At 47.6% G+C, this 17229-nt stretch overlaps 1 protein-coding gene across 3 annotated transcripts in view; it reads left to right on the top strand.

Moving 5' to 3' along the window:
* TENM2 (teneurin transmembrane protein 2) overlaps positions 1-17229 on the top strand; it is a gene marked incomplete at both ends in the record, with an annotated part of 1201679 nt that overhangs the window by 1137506 nt on the left and 46944 nt on the right. For all 3 annotated transcript variants that reach the window (XM_082835729.1, XM_082835731.1, XM_082835730.1), the window contains 5 exons: positions 1629-1861; positions 3152-3306; positions 4531-5405; positions 13165-13340; positions 14839-15074. In XM_082835729.1, coding sequence (XP_082691855.1) covers positions 1629-1861; positions 3152-3306; positions 4531-5405; positions 13165-13340; positions 14839-15074 — 1675 coding nt within the window. The remainder of the gene's footprint in view (positions 1-1628; positions 1862-3151; positions 3307-4530; positions 5406-13164; positions 13341-14838; positions 15075-17229) is intronic.

Genomic DNA, 17229 nt, shown 5'->3' with positions numbered 1-17229 from the left:
TGGCATGAATTTTTTCCCTTTCTGACCTAATTTGTTTTGCATGTATGGATAGTCTCTCAAGACTTAGTAGGCGAAAAAAGAAGGAAGGAAGGAAGGAAGGAAGGAAGGAAAGGAACCCAGGTAGCCTACTCTCCCAGACCCGTTATCTAGGCTGGAATTTTAGAAAGACCTTGATTCTCGTTGATATGCCTTAATAGCGACCTGAGGAGAGGCTGGAATTAAAGACGGTCTGGACGTACAAACTGTTCCTAAAAATGGCTTCCTTGTTCTTTTCTTCCTTAACTCAGGCAAGAGCCCAAATGGTGGTGTTTTCATTAGTAATTGACCAGCTACTGTCTACAGGACAGATGTATCCAACACTACCATCGCCCTCACCTTCCCTTCACCTTTCCCAGCTCCTCTCTTCCCATAATTCCAAACTACAGTTGAAAAATAACTGAAAAAAGGAAAAAAGAAAAGACCTGTGCTCATTTTAGGCATGTGGCGCCCAAACCTAGTCTCCCACACTAGGACAGAGAGGCGTCTGCTGCTTGCATCCTAGGGGCAGTGATGCTAATCACCAATGTGGGAGTAGCATGAGTACCCATTCTGGTCTCAGCCTCCAGCCAGGGACAGACAGTGCAGAGGGATGAGAGTGTAGGGTTTGAGCCCAAAGGGTTGTGAGTGATGCTCTGATTTGACTACTTTATTACCCCAGTAAGGTATCTAGGACCCATCGTGGCCAAAAGACTTCCCTAGGTTCGCCATCTGGGTCCAAGTTGAGTTTAGAGTTTCCTGTGTCTTAGTCCTGTGCCAAGCTTACAGATCTTACCCTGTCCTCGTCAGCAACACATAGGACAGCTGGACGCACGGCAGAGAAAGAGATCCAGGTCTCTGAGGCTTCTTGCTCTCCTAACTCATTTCCCCCACCCTGAGGGATCTCTCTCCTAGTGTGTCTTAGGGTCCTGGCAGATCCCGGGCCATGCCTGTGACCTCGCTGTTACCCAAGATTTGAAAACTACATCTCCTTCCTTTACCGTTCAGATTCTGGACGTGATATCGGCAAGATATCACATGTCATCACACAAGATACCAACTTTGTTCATATCCACACCGAGGAACAGTAGAGAAGATCTGAGGCTGAGGACTGGGGATGGCTCTGGGGAGCCGCCCATCACAAAGTTAGGAAAACGCCAGGTTGCCCCAGTATTCATGATCTAGTACTTTGGAGGCACTGAGGAAGCATCGATTAAGAAGAGGACGTCGTCCCGTGGAAGTGTTCCTCAGCCCCCCTTGCGAACATAGTAAACCCACGGGGTAAAGAAAGGAGGCTGGCACCCACAAAACACGAACACAAAAGCAGTATCAGAGTGAGATCTCTCGCAACGGCTAAATGAAGCAATGGTATTCTAGCATGAAGGGAAGCGATGAATTCTCTGGGAGCGTGAGGAGCTTAAGTCCAATTAGAAGCAGCTAAGAGCCATGATATGTTAGAACACTAACTTATTACGTTAGATTCTTTCCAGTTCACTAAAGTGGAAAGACAGCGGAGGTGGGTAGAGTCTTGCTGGGATTTCTGTCATCTCTTTGATCCAGGAGGCCAGCTGCATAGCCCCGTCTCATTCCTCTCTGTGCTTCTTCTCCTAAAGCAACAACCCAGCACACAAGTACTATCTGGCGGTGGACCCCGTGTCCGGCTCTCTCTACGTGTCTGATACCAACAGTCGGCGAATCTACCGAGTCAGGTCTCTGAGCGGAGCTAAAGACCTGGCTGGGAATTCAGAAGTCGTGGCAGGGACGGGAGAGCAATGCTTGCCCTTCGACGAAGCCCGCTGCGGGGATGGAGGCAAGGCTGTGGATGCCACCCTGATGAGCCCTCGAGGTAGAGTCTGCAGAGGAAGAAAGCCCTTCCCCAAAGGGAGCTTGCCACACGCGTGGCTCCCTCCCTGTTGGAACTGAACTAAGCCCAGGCCGTCCCAAACACAGCTTCCCCTAGAATAATTTAACTCGGCTAGATGGCTTTGGTGTGTGGGTGAATGTTTCTTAAAGAAACCGGATTTATTTATTTGAGGTACACTTCATCACCCGCAAATGTCTTTAGTTTACAAATGGAAAGTGGGGTGGATTGCTCCTGGAGATTGCTGGCTGCCGCCAGTCACAGAGAGTCAGAAGGAAACGTTCGCTCCGCAAGCCAGAGTGCCAGCTGTGTGGGCTGCAGACAGAAGAGAGCCCGGTAGGAGGGCCTCCAACCACTCCGCAGCTGTTCTGTTAGATAATAGTGTATCTAAAGTCAAGAGCACAGTACCTGACATTTTGCAAATGCCCCATAATGGTAGCAATTAAGAACGGGTATCATTTCCAAGGGCCTGGATTTGGGGGCGGGGTGGGGGGGGGGTGCAGTTCTTGGCCCTGACGGATCTCTGTTTGAAAAGGACTAACTGAAGGTTAAGGGCATGTTAAAAAAAAAATTAAAAAAAAGGAAAAAAAAAGAAGGTTAAGGACCCGTCATTTGGAGGTCCAATTCTTGTTAGCATTTTTAGCTATGCTGAAAGCACACAGCAGCATGAAATAAGGATGGGGAGCCTTGGGCTTGCGCACTGGGGTGAAAATGCAAAAGAAATAGAAGCTGCTGTCTGCCTCTTACCAAGGGAGTGCTAAGACCAGCATTCCCCCCCCCAGAGTATCGATGGAGTCAAGGCTTCATTGGGAACACTTCCTGGAGGATACATGTTGACTTAGGAGTTTGTGACTGCAAGGGTCGCTGTTCCCAGCCTCATTGTTGCAGTCAGTCGTGAAGGGTATTCAAGTAATTTACTACCGATAATTTTTTAAGCAGTGAACTTGGGAAATAACATCTTTTCTAAAAAGAGCAGATGCAAAATGATCTCCCCATTCCTTCATCTGCGGCCTCAGTTCATTTGCAGCCCAAGGTTCGTTCTTTGGCTGCGTGGTGAAACAGCCAGCGCCCCAGGAATTAGGCAGATCTGGCACAGTGCCCCCGAGAAAGGGCATCACCTTAAAAGATCGAGAGCCACAGCTGTCAGTGTGCTACTCCAGTCAGGTCCCCACTCCAAGAAGGGAATTCCCCGGTAGGGCGTCCCTACCCCCCAGCCCCATCCTGCCAGCCCTGCTCTTTGCCAAGAGACGCACTCCCACTGTTTGTCTTGCTCAGGTATTGCAGTTGACAAGAACGGGCTCATGTACTTTGTCGACGCCACCATGATCCGCAAGGTTGACCAGAATGGAATCATCTCCACCTTGCTGGGTTCCAATGACCTCACTGCTGTCCGGCCACTGAGCTGTGACTCCAGCATGGACGTGGCCCAGGTGGGTGTCTCTCTCTCTCTCTCTCTCTCTCACACACACACACACACACACACACCAGATCCCAGGTTTGTTTGCAGAAGGCTTCAGGTGAGCTAGACGGCAGGATGGAACGGGACATGTCAGATAGAAATGAGAGAGAAGTAGAAAAAGAGAATGGGAGAGGGAAATTCTGCCCAGAAGAGTGGAGCTGGTGACACACTCCAGCCTTGGCAGGTTATAGGGTAGGAGTTACTGTGTAATTACCTTTCTTCTTCGTCGTTATTGCAGGTTTGAGAATGTACCGTACAGTATTACGTGTCAATCAGAACTTCCCTGTTAATTTGCGCGTAGTAACTAAAGCACATCCCTCTGCGATGTTCCCCCGAGTGATAGTCTTTTAGTCCAGGTTCTTACCTGTTGGCAGAGAACAGAGGCTCACTCGAATGTACCACAGGAGAAGCGGGACTTTATACTTCTTTTCTTAAATTTTTATTGGCGTATAGTTGATTTACAGAAACGGGACTTGAATATAAGGGTCTTCCAACAACCTGGAGTCTATGTTTACTCTTCCAAAAGGGCCTTTTCCACCCTCGGTCAACTTCATTAATTTCAGCTCAAGTTCCTCAACTAACTGACCACTAGTTACTGAGGTTTTCATTTCAGATTCTGCAGAGAAGGGATGTGTTTGGTCCAGTACACTTTTTCAAGCAAACACTCAGGTTGTAGTTCGCTGGCCAGCCTGTGCATTGGCTGGCCTTGGGTCAGGGACACCTTCTAAACCGCGTGGCTCCTTGTCCTGAATCGGATAAAGATGCTAAATGAACCTAGCCTCCTCAGGGCCACAGCTTGGCGAGCAGAGTATGGGCTGCATCACACTAGCCCTCTGTGCTGTGAACCACCTAACTGTATGTGATGACTCTGACCCCGGTCCAATTACCTGGGGCTGTCAAGAGCATCATGGGTAGAACCGGTGACCTACTCTAGCCCTGACCTACTGTAGCCACAGCAAGTGATAGAGCAGGAGATGTCTGTTCCAAGTTACTTCTTCGCTATCGCGTACACCCAGCATGGGCAATGAGCCATTGGTTCCGTGATGGGCGCGTCTCGTACAGTGTGTTAGTAAAAAAAAAAAAAAAAAGTAAGCCTTTTCTCCCAGTTGCATAAAATCAGTAGAAGTGCCCTGCACAGTTAAACAACTGAGCACGCTAGAGGCTGTTCTTGAGTTTGGTGCCGTATCATCCACAGGTTCGCCTGGAATGGCCAACAGACCTTGCCATCAACCCCATGGACAACTCCCTGTACGTTCTAGAGAACAACGTCATCCTTCGCATCACCGAGAACCACCAAGTCAGCATCATTGCGGGACGCCCCATGCACTGCCAGGTTCCTGGCATTGACTACTCGCTCAGCAAACTAGCCATTCACTCTGCTCTGGAGTCAGCCAGTGCCATTGCCCTCTCTCACACTGGGGTCCTCTATATCACCGAGACAGACGAGAAGAAGATTAACCGTCTACGCCAGGTAACAACCAATGGGGAGATCTGCCTTTTAGCGGGGGCAGCCTCCGACTGTGACTGCAAAAACGATGTCAATTGCAACTGCTACGCAGGAGATGATGCCTATGCGACTGATGCCATCTTGAATTCCCCATCATCCTTAGCTGTAGCTCCCGATGGTACCGTCTACGTCGCAGACCTTGGAAATATTCGGATCAGGGCGGTCAGCAAGAACAAGCCCGTTCTGAATGCTTTCAACCAGTATGAGGCTGCATCCCCCGGAGAACAGGAGTTGTACGTCTTCAACGCCGATGGCATCCACCAGTACACTGTGAGCCTGGTGACAGGGGAGTACTTGTACAATTTCACGTATAGTGTTGACAGTGATGTCACTGAGTTGATTGACAATAATGGAAATTCCCTGAAGATCCGTCGGGACAGCAGTGGCATGCCCCGCCACCTGCTCATGCCTGACAACCAGATCATCACTCTCACAGTGGGCACCAGTGGAGGTCTCAAAGTCGTGTCCACGCAGAACTTGGAGCTTGGCCTCATGACCTATGATGGGAACACTGGCCTCCTAGCCACCAAGAGTGATGAAACCGGATGGACAACTTTCTATGAGTAAGTAGGTTTTTAAAGTAGTTCCTAACAGTACTCACCCTACCCTCGCCGGCGTCAGGACTGGCCGTCCGTGTAGCTTTTAGAATCGTTCAGTCGTGTTGTCTTCCTAACTTTAATGCCCCAGGATATTCCTGTCCCCTGACTCCTAAATGCTTTGCACTATTGGGTGTCTGGTATTGAACGTCCTCCCTTCAGGAGTTGGGAATGCCTGTTGCCTGCTTGCCATTCCGATTTCAGGATATTGGACACGCACAGCGCCTGAGACATCAGGTGTTGATTAACTTGGCTGATTATTCATGTTTGCCATGGGTGCGGAAATGAGAAACTAAAAGGCAGGATCCTGGTGGGGCTCCTGTCATTTGCCGATAGGTCCAGCAACACACTTGATTGCACAGACAGGTAGATAAACTCTGAATTTCCTCTTTAGCAGAAGCAGATCAATACAGATAAAGTGCTAGGTATATTAAAAGATGCGAGAGCTGGGCATATTTCCCCTACCAATTATCTCATACTTGATAGTCCCGCTGTTTGTTTTACCAAAAAGCTCTTTTCCCTCGCTCCTGCAGGCGGTTCTTGGTCCAGTTGCCTGCTGCTGCAGGTATTAACCAGTGGCACGCTGGTGGGAGGAAATTGCGAAGGCGTGATTCGCTGGCTGAGACGGGGATGGAATTTATAAGTATCTGGCTCTCCTTGATGGTGAAGGATCTGGCTAACCACTATACATTTGGAGTCGTTGCTTGCTTTCGGTCCAGGTGTTGCTGCCAGCTGAGAGTTTAGTGAGTTGGCAAGGTGTTGTCACAGAAGGAAAGAGGGACAGGGGAGAGAACAGAAGACCTCATTGTGGATCACTTTTACTTTCAGGGATGTGCACTTCCTGTTTGCATTCCAGAGGGTTTGGGAGCATGTAAAGGAGGCTGTTGCCACCTCCTGGAGATCGGCTGCACTGCAGAATTGCTTGCCCTTGTTCTCCTTGCTTCTTTGGGCCAAGCTGTCTTTCTCAGACTTCTGAAGCACCCTGATATCCTCCAGACGCTGGGACTTGTTCACACTTTACCAGCCAGTGACTCTGTCCCTGAAGGCGCCATCTAAGTGCCACCTTTAGCTCTCACACCACGTTAGGCTAAAGCTACACTTTAACCCAAACGCCTCCTAGATTCTCATCTTCTCTTCTGGAAGTTGCACCCGAAGACCCAGTGCACTTCAGAGAGAATTGGTGTCACCCTCAGGAGGCCAGTCTGAAGTAGGCCTGACTTAAGAAGCTGTAGTAACAAAGTTCATCCAGACTGAGGGGCATCCTGAGACAGGAACTCTAACTGGGAGAGTATTTTCCAGAAGGGGCCCCTAGCTGAATGAAAGCAAGGTTAAGGTTTTTTTGGTTTGTTTCTTTTTCTAATGTTCGTTCAGAAGTTACACGGAAGCATCATTTTTTTCTCTCGATATGAAGAGCTGCTTTTCTTTCCATACTGTTGAGTTGGTAAATGATCATACGTTCTCCGTTGCAGGGGTTCAGTGCGTCTGGCTTTCTTGGCCTCCTAAACAAGATGGTAATTTCTTTCCGTTTTGTGGTATGTTTTACACCTGGTCAGCAAGTTGGTCGTTTAAAAATCAGAGACAGGGCTTCCCTGGTGGCGCAGTGGTTGAGAGTCCGCCTGCCGATGCAGGGGACACGGGTTCGTGCCCCGGTCCGGGAAGATCCCACATGCCGCGGAGCGGCTGGGCCCGTGAGCCATGGCCGCTGAGCCTGTGCGTGCGGAGCCTGTGCTCCGCAAAGGGAGAGGCCACAGCAGTGAGAGGCCCGCGTACCGCCAAAAAAAAAAAAAAAAAAAAATCAGAGACAGACTCTACTTCCCGTGGGGACCGCAGTAGCCTTAGCGAAAACTTTAGAGAAAGGAGTTAACAGAGTGATGAACAAAACCACACAGAGGCCTTGAGGCTCTTAGAAAACAATCTGTCCTTCAGTGAGTGCTTGTAAGAACACCTGCCTTCTCCATAGTGCTTTATAGGTAGAGAGGCCTTTCGTCCGCCCACCCGTCACAACGACCTTCTAAGTACAGGTGTGATTATCCTCATTTTATGGATAAAGAAATTGAGGCTCAGAGACGTGAAGCCACCACCACCCCCGTCACCCCGCCCCTAAGGCCACAGAGAGTGTCAGTGGTGCAGCACGACGCAACTCCAGATCTCCAAGTCTCGCCTTCTTGGCGTCACACACCGGTGCCCTGAAGCGGGGCTGTGAGTAGAACTGGGAACTCCTGCCTTCAGAAAGTTCCAGGAAGCCCCAGCCTTGGAATTTAACTTTCCCCCGATGTAGGCCACTGGGTCCTGATAGAAGACGTAGCCTGGTGGGTATATCTCTGAGAGAACACGGGTTTTCACAGCCTTCCCCAGAAGACGGCACAGTATACCAGAAAGCTCCCGGATCTTGGGGTCAGGAAGACAAGGACATGAATGCCATATACTTACTTATTGACTTTGGACAAGTTACTTAACCTCTCTGAGCCTCAGTGTCCGTACATCTGTCAAGTGGGGATAATAATGCAAACCGTATAGGGGCACTGTGATAATTCACTGAGATGATACACTGATACTTTTAGAAATACTTTTAGCAAAGCACCTGGCATATAGAAATTCAACGAAGGGTAGATGCTAATGGCATTGAGAGAAGCAGTGGATTTGTCACACCTCTGTCTCCATCCCACCCCCTCAGATTCCAAACAACCAATTGCGTAGTGGATACAGGAGTCAGGTAGATGGAGATTCATTTTGGAGAAGCAGAATTGAAGAATGCAGTCTTCACGTTGGGTCTTCCCTTACTACTCCACTTTGAATTTATCCCGCTCTCTCCCCACGCCCCGGTACTTCTGCCCCGCCCCCAGCCCCTGCCAGGGCAGAGCCTGCCTTAGTAAACCTGGGGCCCAGAGGAACAGAAAACTCGTCACCCTCAAGGACAGGCCCTCCAGAAGAGAGAAACTGTAAAGGGCTATTCCAGTCCTGAGCAACTCCTCCCAACCGAGCAACTGGGGAAGGAGTGAATATCAGATCAGAGGGACGGAGGGAGGGATGGAAGTTGCCTTTCCATGGAGTAGGGTTCAAGAGTTACTTCCTAGAATAAGCAGGCACTGCAATTCAAGGAGCCTGGAGTGGGTCCCTTTAACTATTACCTTTCTCCCACCTGTTCTTTGTGTCGGGAAGTGCCTCACGGAGAGCTCAGCAGGAATGGAGCAGACATGGGAATGCCTTCTGGAGGTTCTGTGGTGTCTGCTAAGTTCTCGGACTGGGCGAGAGTGGCCTGTATTCCTGACAGTCACAGGACTGTACTTAAAATTACAACCACCACGACACGTGCTCTCTCTCTTCTCCCGCCTTGAGTTTAATCCTTTCCACTTGTCACCATCATACTCTATATATTTGTATTAATTTTTATTGGAGTACAGTTGCTTTACAACGTTGTGCTAGTTTCTGCTGTACAGCAAAGTGAATCAGCTATACGTGTACATATATTCCCTCTTTTATTGGATTTCCTTCCCATTTAGGTCACCACAGAGCACTGAGTCGAGTCCCCTGTGCTGTAAAGTAGGTTCTCATTAGTTCTCTCTTTTACACGTAGTAGCCATAGGGTGTGACATACACTACAGTTTAGACTTCAGTTTATTTTGACTCTCTCCATCTAGCTTGCACACATCATGATGGCAAGGATTTTCATCCATTTTGTTCTTAGCCGCATCCCCAGAGCCTTGAACGGTGCCTGACACATAGTAGGAAGTCAGTGAACAGACGTTGAAGAAATGAGTCAGACGCAGCCTCCAGCCCCACATGAGTCAAGGCAGGACTGGTTCCACTGGGTCACCGTGAGGTCCCATTACTGGAACTCATAACTCCTTGCCAGGATGTGCAGACTTATTTGCAGAGAGACCTGAATCTGGAGATACTCACTGCATGGGTATCGGAAGTGGAATCTCCCTTGAAAGTTACAGAAGACCTGTTTTCTCCCTCTGGCCCCTGAGAGTCTGGCCTGAACCCCAACCTGCTCTTCCCCAAAAGTAGACTCTCCAGTTCCTGCTGTTTATCTCACAATGAAGCGCAGCAATCTACACGTCGTAGGTGTCCAGGTAATACAGTAGATTGGAATTAAATCACTGCCTGGGGCTCCCAGAATACACTTCTCACATTGTCCCTGCTTGGCAGCAAGAGTTGGGGACACTAAGCACCCTATATCAATACACGTAGAATTGTTTAATTTTCTTATTTATTGAGGTAAAATGAACATATAACATTATATTAGTTTCAGGGGTACAACATAACGATTCGGTATTCGTATATATTGCGAAATGATCACCACAGTAGGTCTAGTTAACGTCTGTCACCATATAGTTACAAAAAATGTCTTACCTGTGATGAGAACTTTCAGGTTCCACTCTCTTAGCAACTTTCAGATAGGTAATACAGTATTATTAACTACAGTTACCATGCTGTATATTAGATCCCCATGACTTATTTATTTTTTTGCGGTACGCGGGCCTCTCACTGTTGCGGCCTCTCCCGTTGCGGTGCGCAGGCTCCGGACGCGCAGGCTCAGCGGCCATGGCTCACGGGCCCAGCCGCTCCGTGGCACGTGGGATCCTCCCGGACCGGGGCACGAACCCGTGTCCCCTGCATCGGCAGGCAGACTCTCAACCACTGCGGCACCAGGGAAGCCCACTTATTTATTTTAAAACTGAAAATCTGTACCTTTTAAAATTTATTTTATTGACGTCTAGGTGATTCTTAGTATGATAATCTCTAGTTCCATCCATGTTGCTATTTCATTTCTTTTTTTATGGCCGATTAGCATTCCACTGTATATATGTACCACATCTTCTTTATCCATTTCTCTGTTGATGGCCACTTAGGTTGCTTCCGTGTCTTGGCTATTGTGAATAGTGCTGTTTTGAACATAGGAGTGCATGTATAGTTTTGTCCGGCTGTACATCCAGGAGTGGGATTGCTGGATCATAGGGTAACTCTATTTTTAGATATGGTAACTCTATTTTTAGTTTTTTGAGGAACCTCCATACTGTTTTCCATAGCGGCTGTATCAATTTACATTCCCACCAACAGTGTAGGAGGGTTCCCTTTTCTCCACCCTCTCCAGCATTTCTTACTTGTAGACTTTTTAATGATGGCCGTTCTGACCGGCACCCCATTGGAGTTTTGATTTGCATTTCTCTAGTAATTAGCGACGATGAGCATCTTGTTATGTACCTGTTGGCCATCTGTGTGTCTTCTTTGGGAAAATGTCTACACAGATCCTCTGCTTATTTTACAATCAAATTATTTGCGTTTTTTGCTATTGAGTTGTATGAATTCTTTATATATTTTGGATATTCTTCCCTTATCAGATAGGTGATTTGCAAATACTTTCTCTCATTCAGTATAGTGCCTTATTATTTATTTATTTATTTTGTGGTACATGGGCCCCTCACTGTTGTGGCCTCTCCCACTGCGGAGCACAGGCTCCGGACGCGCAGGCTCAGCAGCCATGGCTCACGGGCCCAGCCGCTCCGCGGCATGTGGGATCTTCCCGGACCAGGGCACGAACCCGTGTCCCCTGCATCGGCAGGCGTACTCTCAACCACTGCGCCACCAGGGAAGCCCGTATAGTGCCTTATTTTGTGGATGATTTTCTTTGCTGGGCAAAAGCTTTTTAGTTTGATATAATCCCACTTGTTGGTTGTGCTTTTATTGCCTTTGCTTTTGTGTTAAATGCAAAAAAAAAAAAAAAAAAAATCACGAACACTAATGTCACAGAGCTTACCGCCTATATTTACTTCTAGGAGTTTTATGGTTTCAGGTCTTACAGTCAAGTTTATAATCCCTTTGGGTTAATTTTGTGAGTGGTATTTTGTGAGTGGCATAAGATAGTGTTTCATTCTTTTCCATGTGGCTGGCCAGTTTTCCCAGCACCACTTTTTGAAGAGACTGTTCTTTCCCCTCATTGTATATTCTAGGCTCCTTTGTTTGTCATAAGTTAATTGACCGCATGTGTGGGGTTATTCCTGGGCTCTCGATTCTGTTCCATTGGCCTGTGTGGCTGTTTTTTATTCCAGTGCCACACGAAATGAAATCAGGGAGCATGATGCCTCTGGCTTTGTTCTTTCTTGATTACTTTGGCTAGTAGGATATCTGTGCTTCCATACAAATTTTAGGAGTGTTTGTTCTATTTCTGTGAGGAATGCCATTGGAAGTTCGATTGATAGGGAATTGCTTTGAGTAATATGGACAGCTGAATTCTTCCACTCCATGAGCATGGAGTATCTTTTCATTTACTTGTGTATTCTTTGAGTTCTTCCATCAGTGTCTTATAACAGTGTACAGGCCTTTTGCCCCTTGGTTACCTTTATTCCTAGCTATCATTTTATTCTTTTCTTGATGCAATTCAGATTTTATATATTGATTTTGTATCCTGCAGCTTTTACTGAATTTATTTATTCCAACAGATTTTTGGGTGACGTTTTTAGGGTTTTCTCCACGTAATATGATGTCATATACAAATAATGACAGTTTAACTTCTGCCTTTCTAATTTGGATGCCTTTTTTTCCTTGCCTAATTGCTCTGGATAAGAAGACTTCCAGTACTATATTGAATACACTGGCAGCCTTTGTCTTGTTCCTGATCTTAGAGGAAAAACTGTCAGCTTTTTACCATTGCGTGTGATGTTAGCTGTGGGCTTTTATAGTAGGTTGAGGTATGTTCCCTCTATACCCACGTCCTTGAATTTTTTCTGCATGTATTCAGATGCTAATACGGTTTATTCCTTCATTTTGTTAATGTGGTATTTCACATTGATTGATTTGCCAATGTGAACCATCCTTGCATTCCCTAGAATAAATCCCACTTAATTATGGTGTATGAGCCTTTTAATGTACTGTTGAATTCGGTTTGCTAATATTTTGTTTGTTGAGGAGTCTTGCATTTATGTTTAGAGACATTGGCTTGTAACTGTCTTTTCTTGCACTGTCCCTAGCTGGTTTTGGTATCAGGGTACTGCTGGCTTTGTAAAATGACTTTGGAGTGTCCCCTCCCCTTTATTTTTTGGAAGTTTGAAAAGAATTGGTATTAACTCTTCTCTGAATGTTTAGCAGAATTCACCAGTGAAGCCAAGTGAGTCTGGACTTTTGTTTGTTTGGTGGGAGGTTTTTGATTCCCGATTCAATCTCCTTACTAGGAATTAGTCTGTTCAGATTTTATTTGTTCATTATTCAGTCCTTTGAGCATAAAGTTGCTGTTCTCACTAACTATCTTGGTTAAGTACCCCCCCTGCCTAAGGTGAAATGTATGTTTTCAGGTGTATCAGTGGGTAGTAGAAAAAAGCATCACCGTTTCTCAGGGCAGGCTGGAGTGTTGTTTTTTGGTTTTTTTGCGGTACGCGGGCCTCTCACTGTTGCGGCCTCTCCCGTTGCGGAGCACAGGCTCCGGACGCGCAGGCTCAGCGGCCATGGCTCACGGGCCCAGCCGCTCCGCGGCATGTGGGATCTTCCCGGACTGGGGCACGAACCCGTGTCCCCTGCATCGGCAGGCAGACTCTCAACCACTGCGCCACCAGGGAAGCCCCAAGGCTGGAGTTTTGATGATTGTGACGAGGAGCCTCAGCGTGCTGCACCATCTGGCCACCCCACCTGCCAGTTTCTCTTTCTCTGGCACCATGAGTCTGTCCCTTGTGTGTTGGGGAAGCCTTCAGTCCCAGGAACTGTGTTTCTAACCAGTGTGTCTGTTCTCCAGCTATGACCACGAGGGCCGCCTAACCAATGTGACACGCCCCACGGGGGTGGTGACCAGCCTACACCGGGAAATGGAGAAATCCATCACCATTGACATTGAGAACTCCAACCGTGATGATGATGTCACTGTCATTACCAACCTGTCTTCTGTGGAGGCCTCCTACACAGTGGTGCAAGGTAAGCCCCTCACCTACCACCACCCCTCAGCCCCAGACTCGGCCAGAGATAGGCGTGAGTTACCAAGCCTGGGAGGACTTCCAGAGCCCTCCCACCCCTCAGCTTGCTGTTTTAGTCCCTAGCAAACTAACTCTGCAAGAGGTCAATCTTGTAGAAAAGGACTTAATCAGATGCAGGAGAGTGTCATCTATACCAAACCAAATATCTGGAAATGTCTACATATTTATATTTATGTGAAAATGTCAGTTTTCATCCCTCTGTACTCTGCCCCCACCTCTCCATCACCAGCACGCAACACACACAGTTACCTTCTCAAAGGTGGTTTTAGTCTCTTGAGCCCACCCTTGTTTTTTGGTCCCATTCTGAGCCTCCCTTTCTTCCAAGGGTTTGTGTGACGAGTGGGTTGTTACAGTCACAGAGCCCTTTAGCGGTCTCTTGCCAAGACCTCAAAGGTTTCTGACCACCTCGTGGTTACTCTTGCTGTTCGACATGACGTACAGTCCCAAGTGCACAGGCTGGCAAGAAAAGGAATTGTGCAGGTAATGAAGATATAATGTCGGTGGGCTAGCCCATTGGCCGAGGATAAACGTGTCCTGGCGCTAGATAAAGGGTGTCATTGCTGGACTGTTTATCCCCCGACAGAGCCATGACTCTATTTCTGCTCTGCCAGATGATTAATGACGTAGATTTTGTCTTTCTGCACGAGGGCTGCAGTCGTGACAGGTGCACACTACCCCAAAAGCCAGGGCCTCAGAGGCCAGGCCAGCTGGACTCCTCTGCCCAAGTAGTCAGGAAGCATCGTATCTATAAAAGGAGTCTCCGACTCACATTTCCTACCTGGAACTTTTCGATAAAGGAAAAGGTCAGAAGTCTGATTGATTGACTAGTGTAGATTCCATTTGGGAAGACACACACGTTATCAGCCCCCACTGGCTCGGTCTCCCTCACGCTAGTTGAGTCTCTTTGGATTCCTCTGGCGTGGAGATGGCATCATGGAGTCAGCAGCAAACGCATGAGGGGCGGGAAGGTTGCTTTTTCTCTTTGTTTTCTCAAAGAATCTTTGCAGTGGAGCTGACCTATGGTAGACCATCAGCCTCAGGTTAGATGGTAGGCGAAAGGAGAAAAAGAATTTTTTTAAGTAGTTTTCCTTTAGTTTGTTCCATTTAAGCTAAAATATATATGTTAAAGATCGGGGATTTGATTGACACGAATTGTGTAGGCAAGAGGCGTCTTTAAATGTACTCTTCAGTGAGTAAAAGGAAAATGTCCCAGCATAATTATTTCTGGAGTGCCACATATTAATAATGTTTTTCTTTCTGTGGAGCAGTGGCCTCTCTGCTACTCACCTTAACATTGCGTGTGTGCTAATTGAAGGCAGCCGTACACTGACAGCTGCAAAGTACCATGGAAACCTATAAAAATAGGGGTTCTGTTCTCTCGTGACTAACACAGTGGATAATTTATTTCCCTCTCCCCGCCCCCACTTACATTTCTCCAGATCAAGTGCGGAACAGCTACCAGCTCTGCAACAACGGTACCCTGCGGGTGATGTACGCCAACGGGATGGGCGTCAGCTTCCACAGCGAGCCCCACGTCCTAGCGGGCACCATCACCCCCACCATCGGGCGCTGCAACATCTCGCTGCCCATGGAGAATGGCCTGAACTCCATCGAGTGGCGCCTAAGAAAGGAACAGATTAAAGGCAAAGTTACCATCTTTGGCAGGAAGCTCCGGGTAAGTCGTTCCACCCAACTTGTCCCCCACAAAGTGGTAGGGGACACCCCCTTTCCTCCAGAGCTGAGGCCATCTCCCAGTTCCCAAGCCTCCATTGCGCCTTTCTCTCTTCCCTGAGAGAGACACGTGAGCCACATCCTGCTGGGACTCAGACCTCGGAGAAAACGTTCTGCATTTCCTAGGACTAGAAAAGCTGGGGATTTACCTTAAGCTATAAGCAGAGATCCCTCTGGTCTTCTTTTCACACTCGCTAGCATCTTCTCTGTCAACTTTCGCTGTTTGCCCAACTCAACACATGAAGTGGTGCCCGTGGCTACTGTGTGGTTTCGGTGTGCTAAATACTGCAAGTTTTATAACGTGCTCTTTCCACTCAAGGAGTGGACAGTCCAGTAGAATGTATAAACCTCAGGATAATCCGATGGGTTAAGTGAGTAGAGAGAGGAACATCCAGGGCTTCGTGGGAATCACAGAGGAGGCGCTACTATCCAGCCTGCAGGCATCAGGGAAGGCTTCCTAAGAGGAAGTAACAAGCAAACTGCAGCAGGAAGCTTTAACCAACTCTAGCTTCCCCAGACTAGGTAGGTAACGTACCCACAAGTTACAGCTTTAAAAACCAATATATAACATTTATTGAGGACTTTTATGATGAGAGCACGACGTTAAATGCTTTACTTGTATTATCTTACTTTCAAGAGCCCTGGCGTGGGCTTCCCTGGTGGCACAGTGGTTGAGAGTCCGCCTGCCGATTCAGGGGACACGGGTTCGTGCCCCGGTCCGGGACGATCCCTCTTCCCACTTGCCACGGAGTGGCTAGGCGCGTGAGCCATGGGCGCTGGGCCTGCACATCCAGAGCCTGTGCTCTGCAACGGGAGAGGCCTGCATACCTCAAAAAAACAAAAAAACAGCCCTGTGGGAGTAGGTGTTATTATCTCCCTTTTTCAGATGAGGAAACAGAGGCTCTGGGACGCTAAATAACCGGTCCAAGGGTACAGCGTCTAGCAAACAAACAGCAAAGCCAGGACTCAGCCCCAGTTCTCTCTGTCTCACTTGCCTCACTTGCCAGGATTCCTAACCAGCAGGCCTCACAGCTTCCTGATTAGAGCAACAGTCATCCAGATAATCTGGTTCCTGCTCTGTTCACTTACGTGGCATCAAGAGGGACTGGTTCTTACCATCAGGCCCTCCCTCGCACTGGGGAGAATCCTCGGGATGTCGGTCAAAGTCAGCACCTATTTATTGAACACCTAACTAGGAGTCAGGCACTGTGCTATGCACTGGAGCTACATGGCACAACAGGGGCCGCAGATAAGTCAACTAACAGATAAAATCATTGCAGGGTGAGATACTCACCAGGAAGACGGTAAACAGCGCCATACGGCAGGGTTTAACGCACGCTTTGCTTTGGAATTCCTGAGATTAGAAGGCTCGCGCTCAACAAAACCTGGGTCGTAACTTCTGCCGTGTTATTGGATTGAAATCCAGCCAGCCCAGGCGACCTCCCTGCAGAGCCAGGCCACTCCATGTTAAGATTCCGCCCTTGCCTTTGTCTGGCTGGAGTTTAATTCTCCACGTTAGGTTATCAGCAGCCTCCCATGTTTTTCTTCCTCTGCTGGTATCTGCAAAGTTGCAAGCTGCAGTATCTTCCTAAAGACAAAAATGAAATGAGATTAGTAGCTAAATCCTTAATGACTGGATTTCAGGGCTGTATAATTGATTTTTGATACACTGCACCATAGAAGTTGATTAGAAATAGTAATCGTGCCTTTTCTCTGATAAATCAGCGATGAATTTTGACTAAAAGTTTTCAAAATAAAGATAAATGCAGCCCTAAAATAAAATGGCTATAATTCCCAACTCTGAATATTAAAAATCGTAATAATGGTACTCATGGTAATTAGCAGAAGTTAGGCACGCAAGTCTCATAACTGAATTTCTGCCAGGGTTAGATTTGCTGGCATCATGTTTATGCAAATCGAAACACAGCTTTATCTATCAACACCTCAACATTTAATTGTCTGGTGTTAGTTCCTGTAACAATAATCACATATCCATTTAGCTCTCTTAAATGAAAATCACTATGAGATTATAACAGGTTGAGTGGACTGAAAATGTAATTTGAAAATGAGGGAGAAAGCCTGGAATTTATTTGCATCTC

Source organism: Leucopleurus acutus, assembly GCF_964270905.1.
Source record: "Leucopleurus acutus genome assembly, chromosome: 3".
Taxonomy (NCBI): Eukaryota; Metazoa; Chordata; class Mammalia; order Artiodactyla; family Delphinidae; genus Leucopleurus; species Leucopleurus acutus.
The sequence above is the reverse complement of the archived record's forward strand: the minus strand, read 5'-3'. Positions and strand labels throughout refer to the sequence as shown.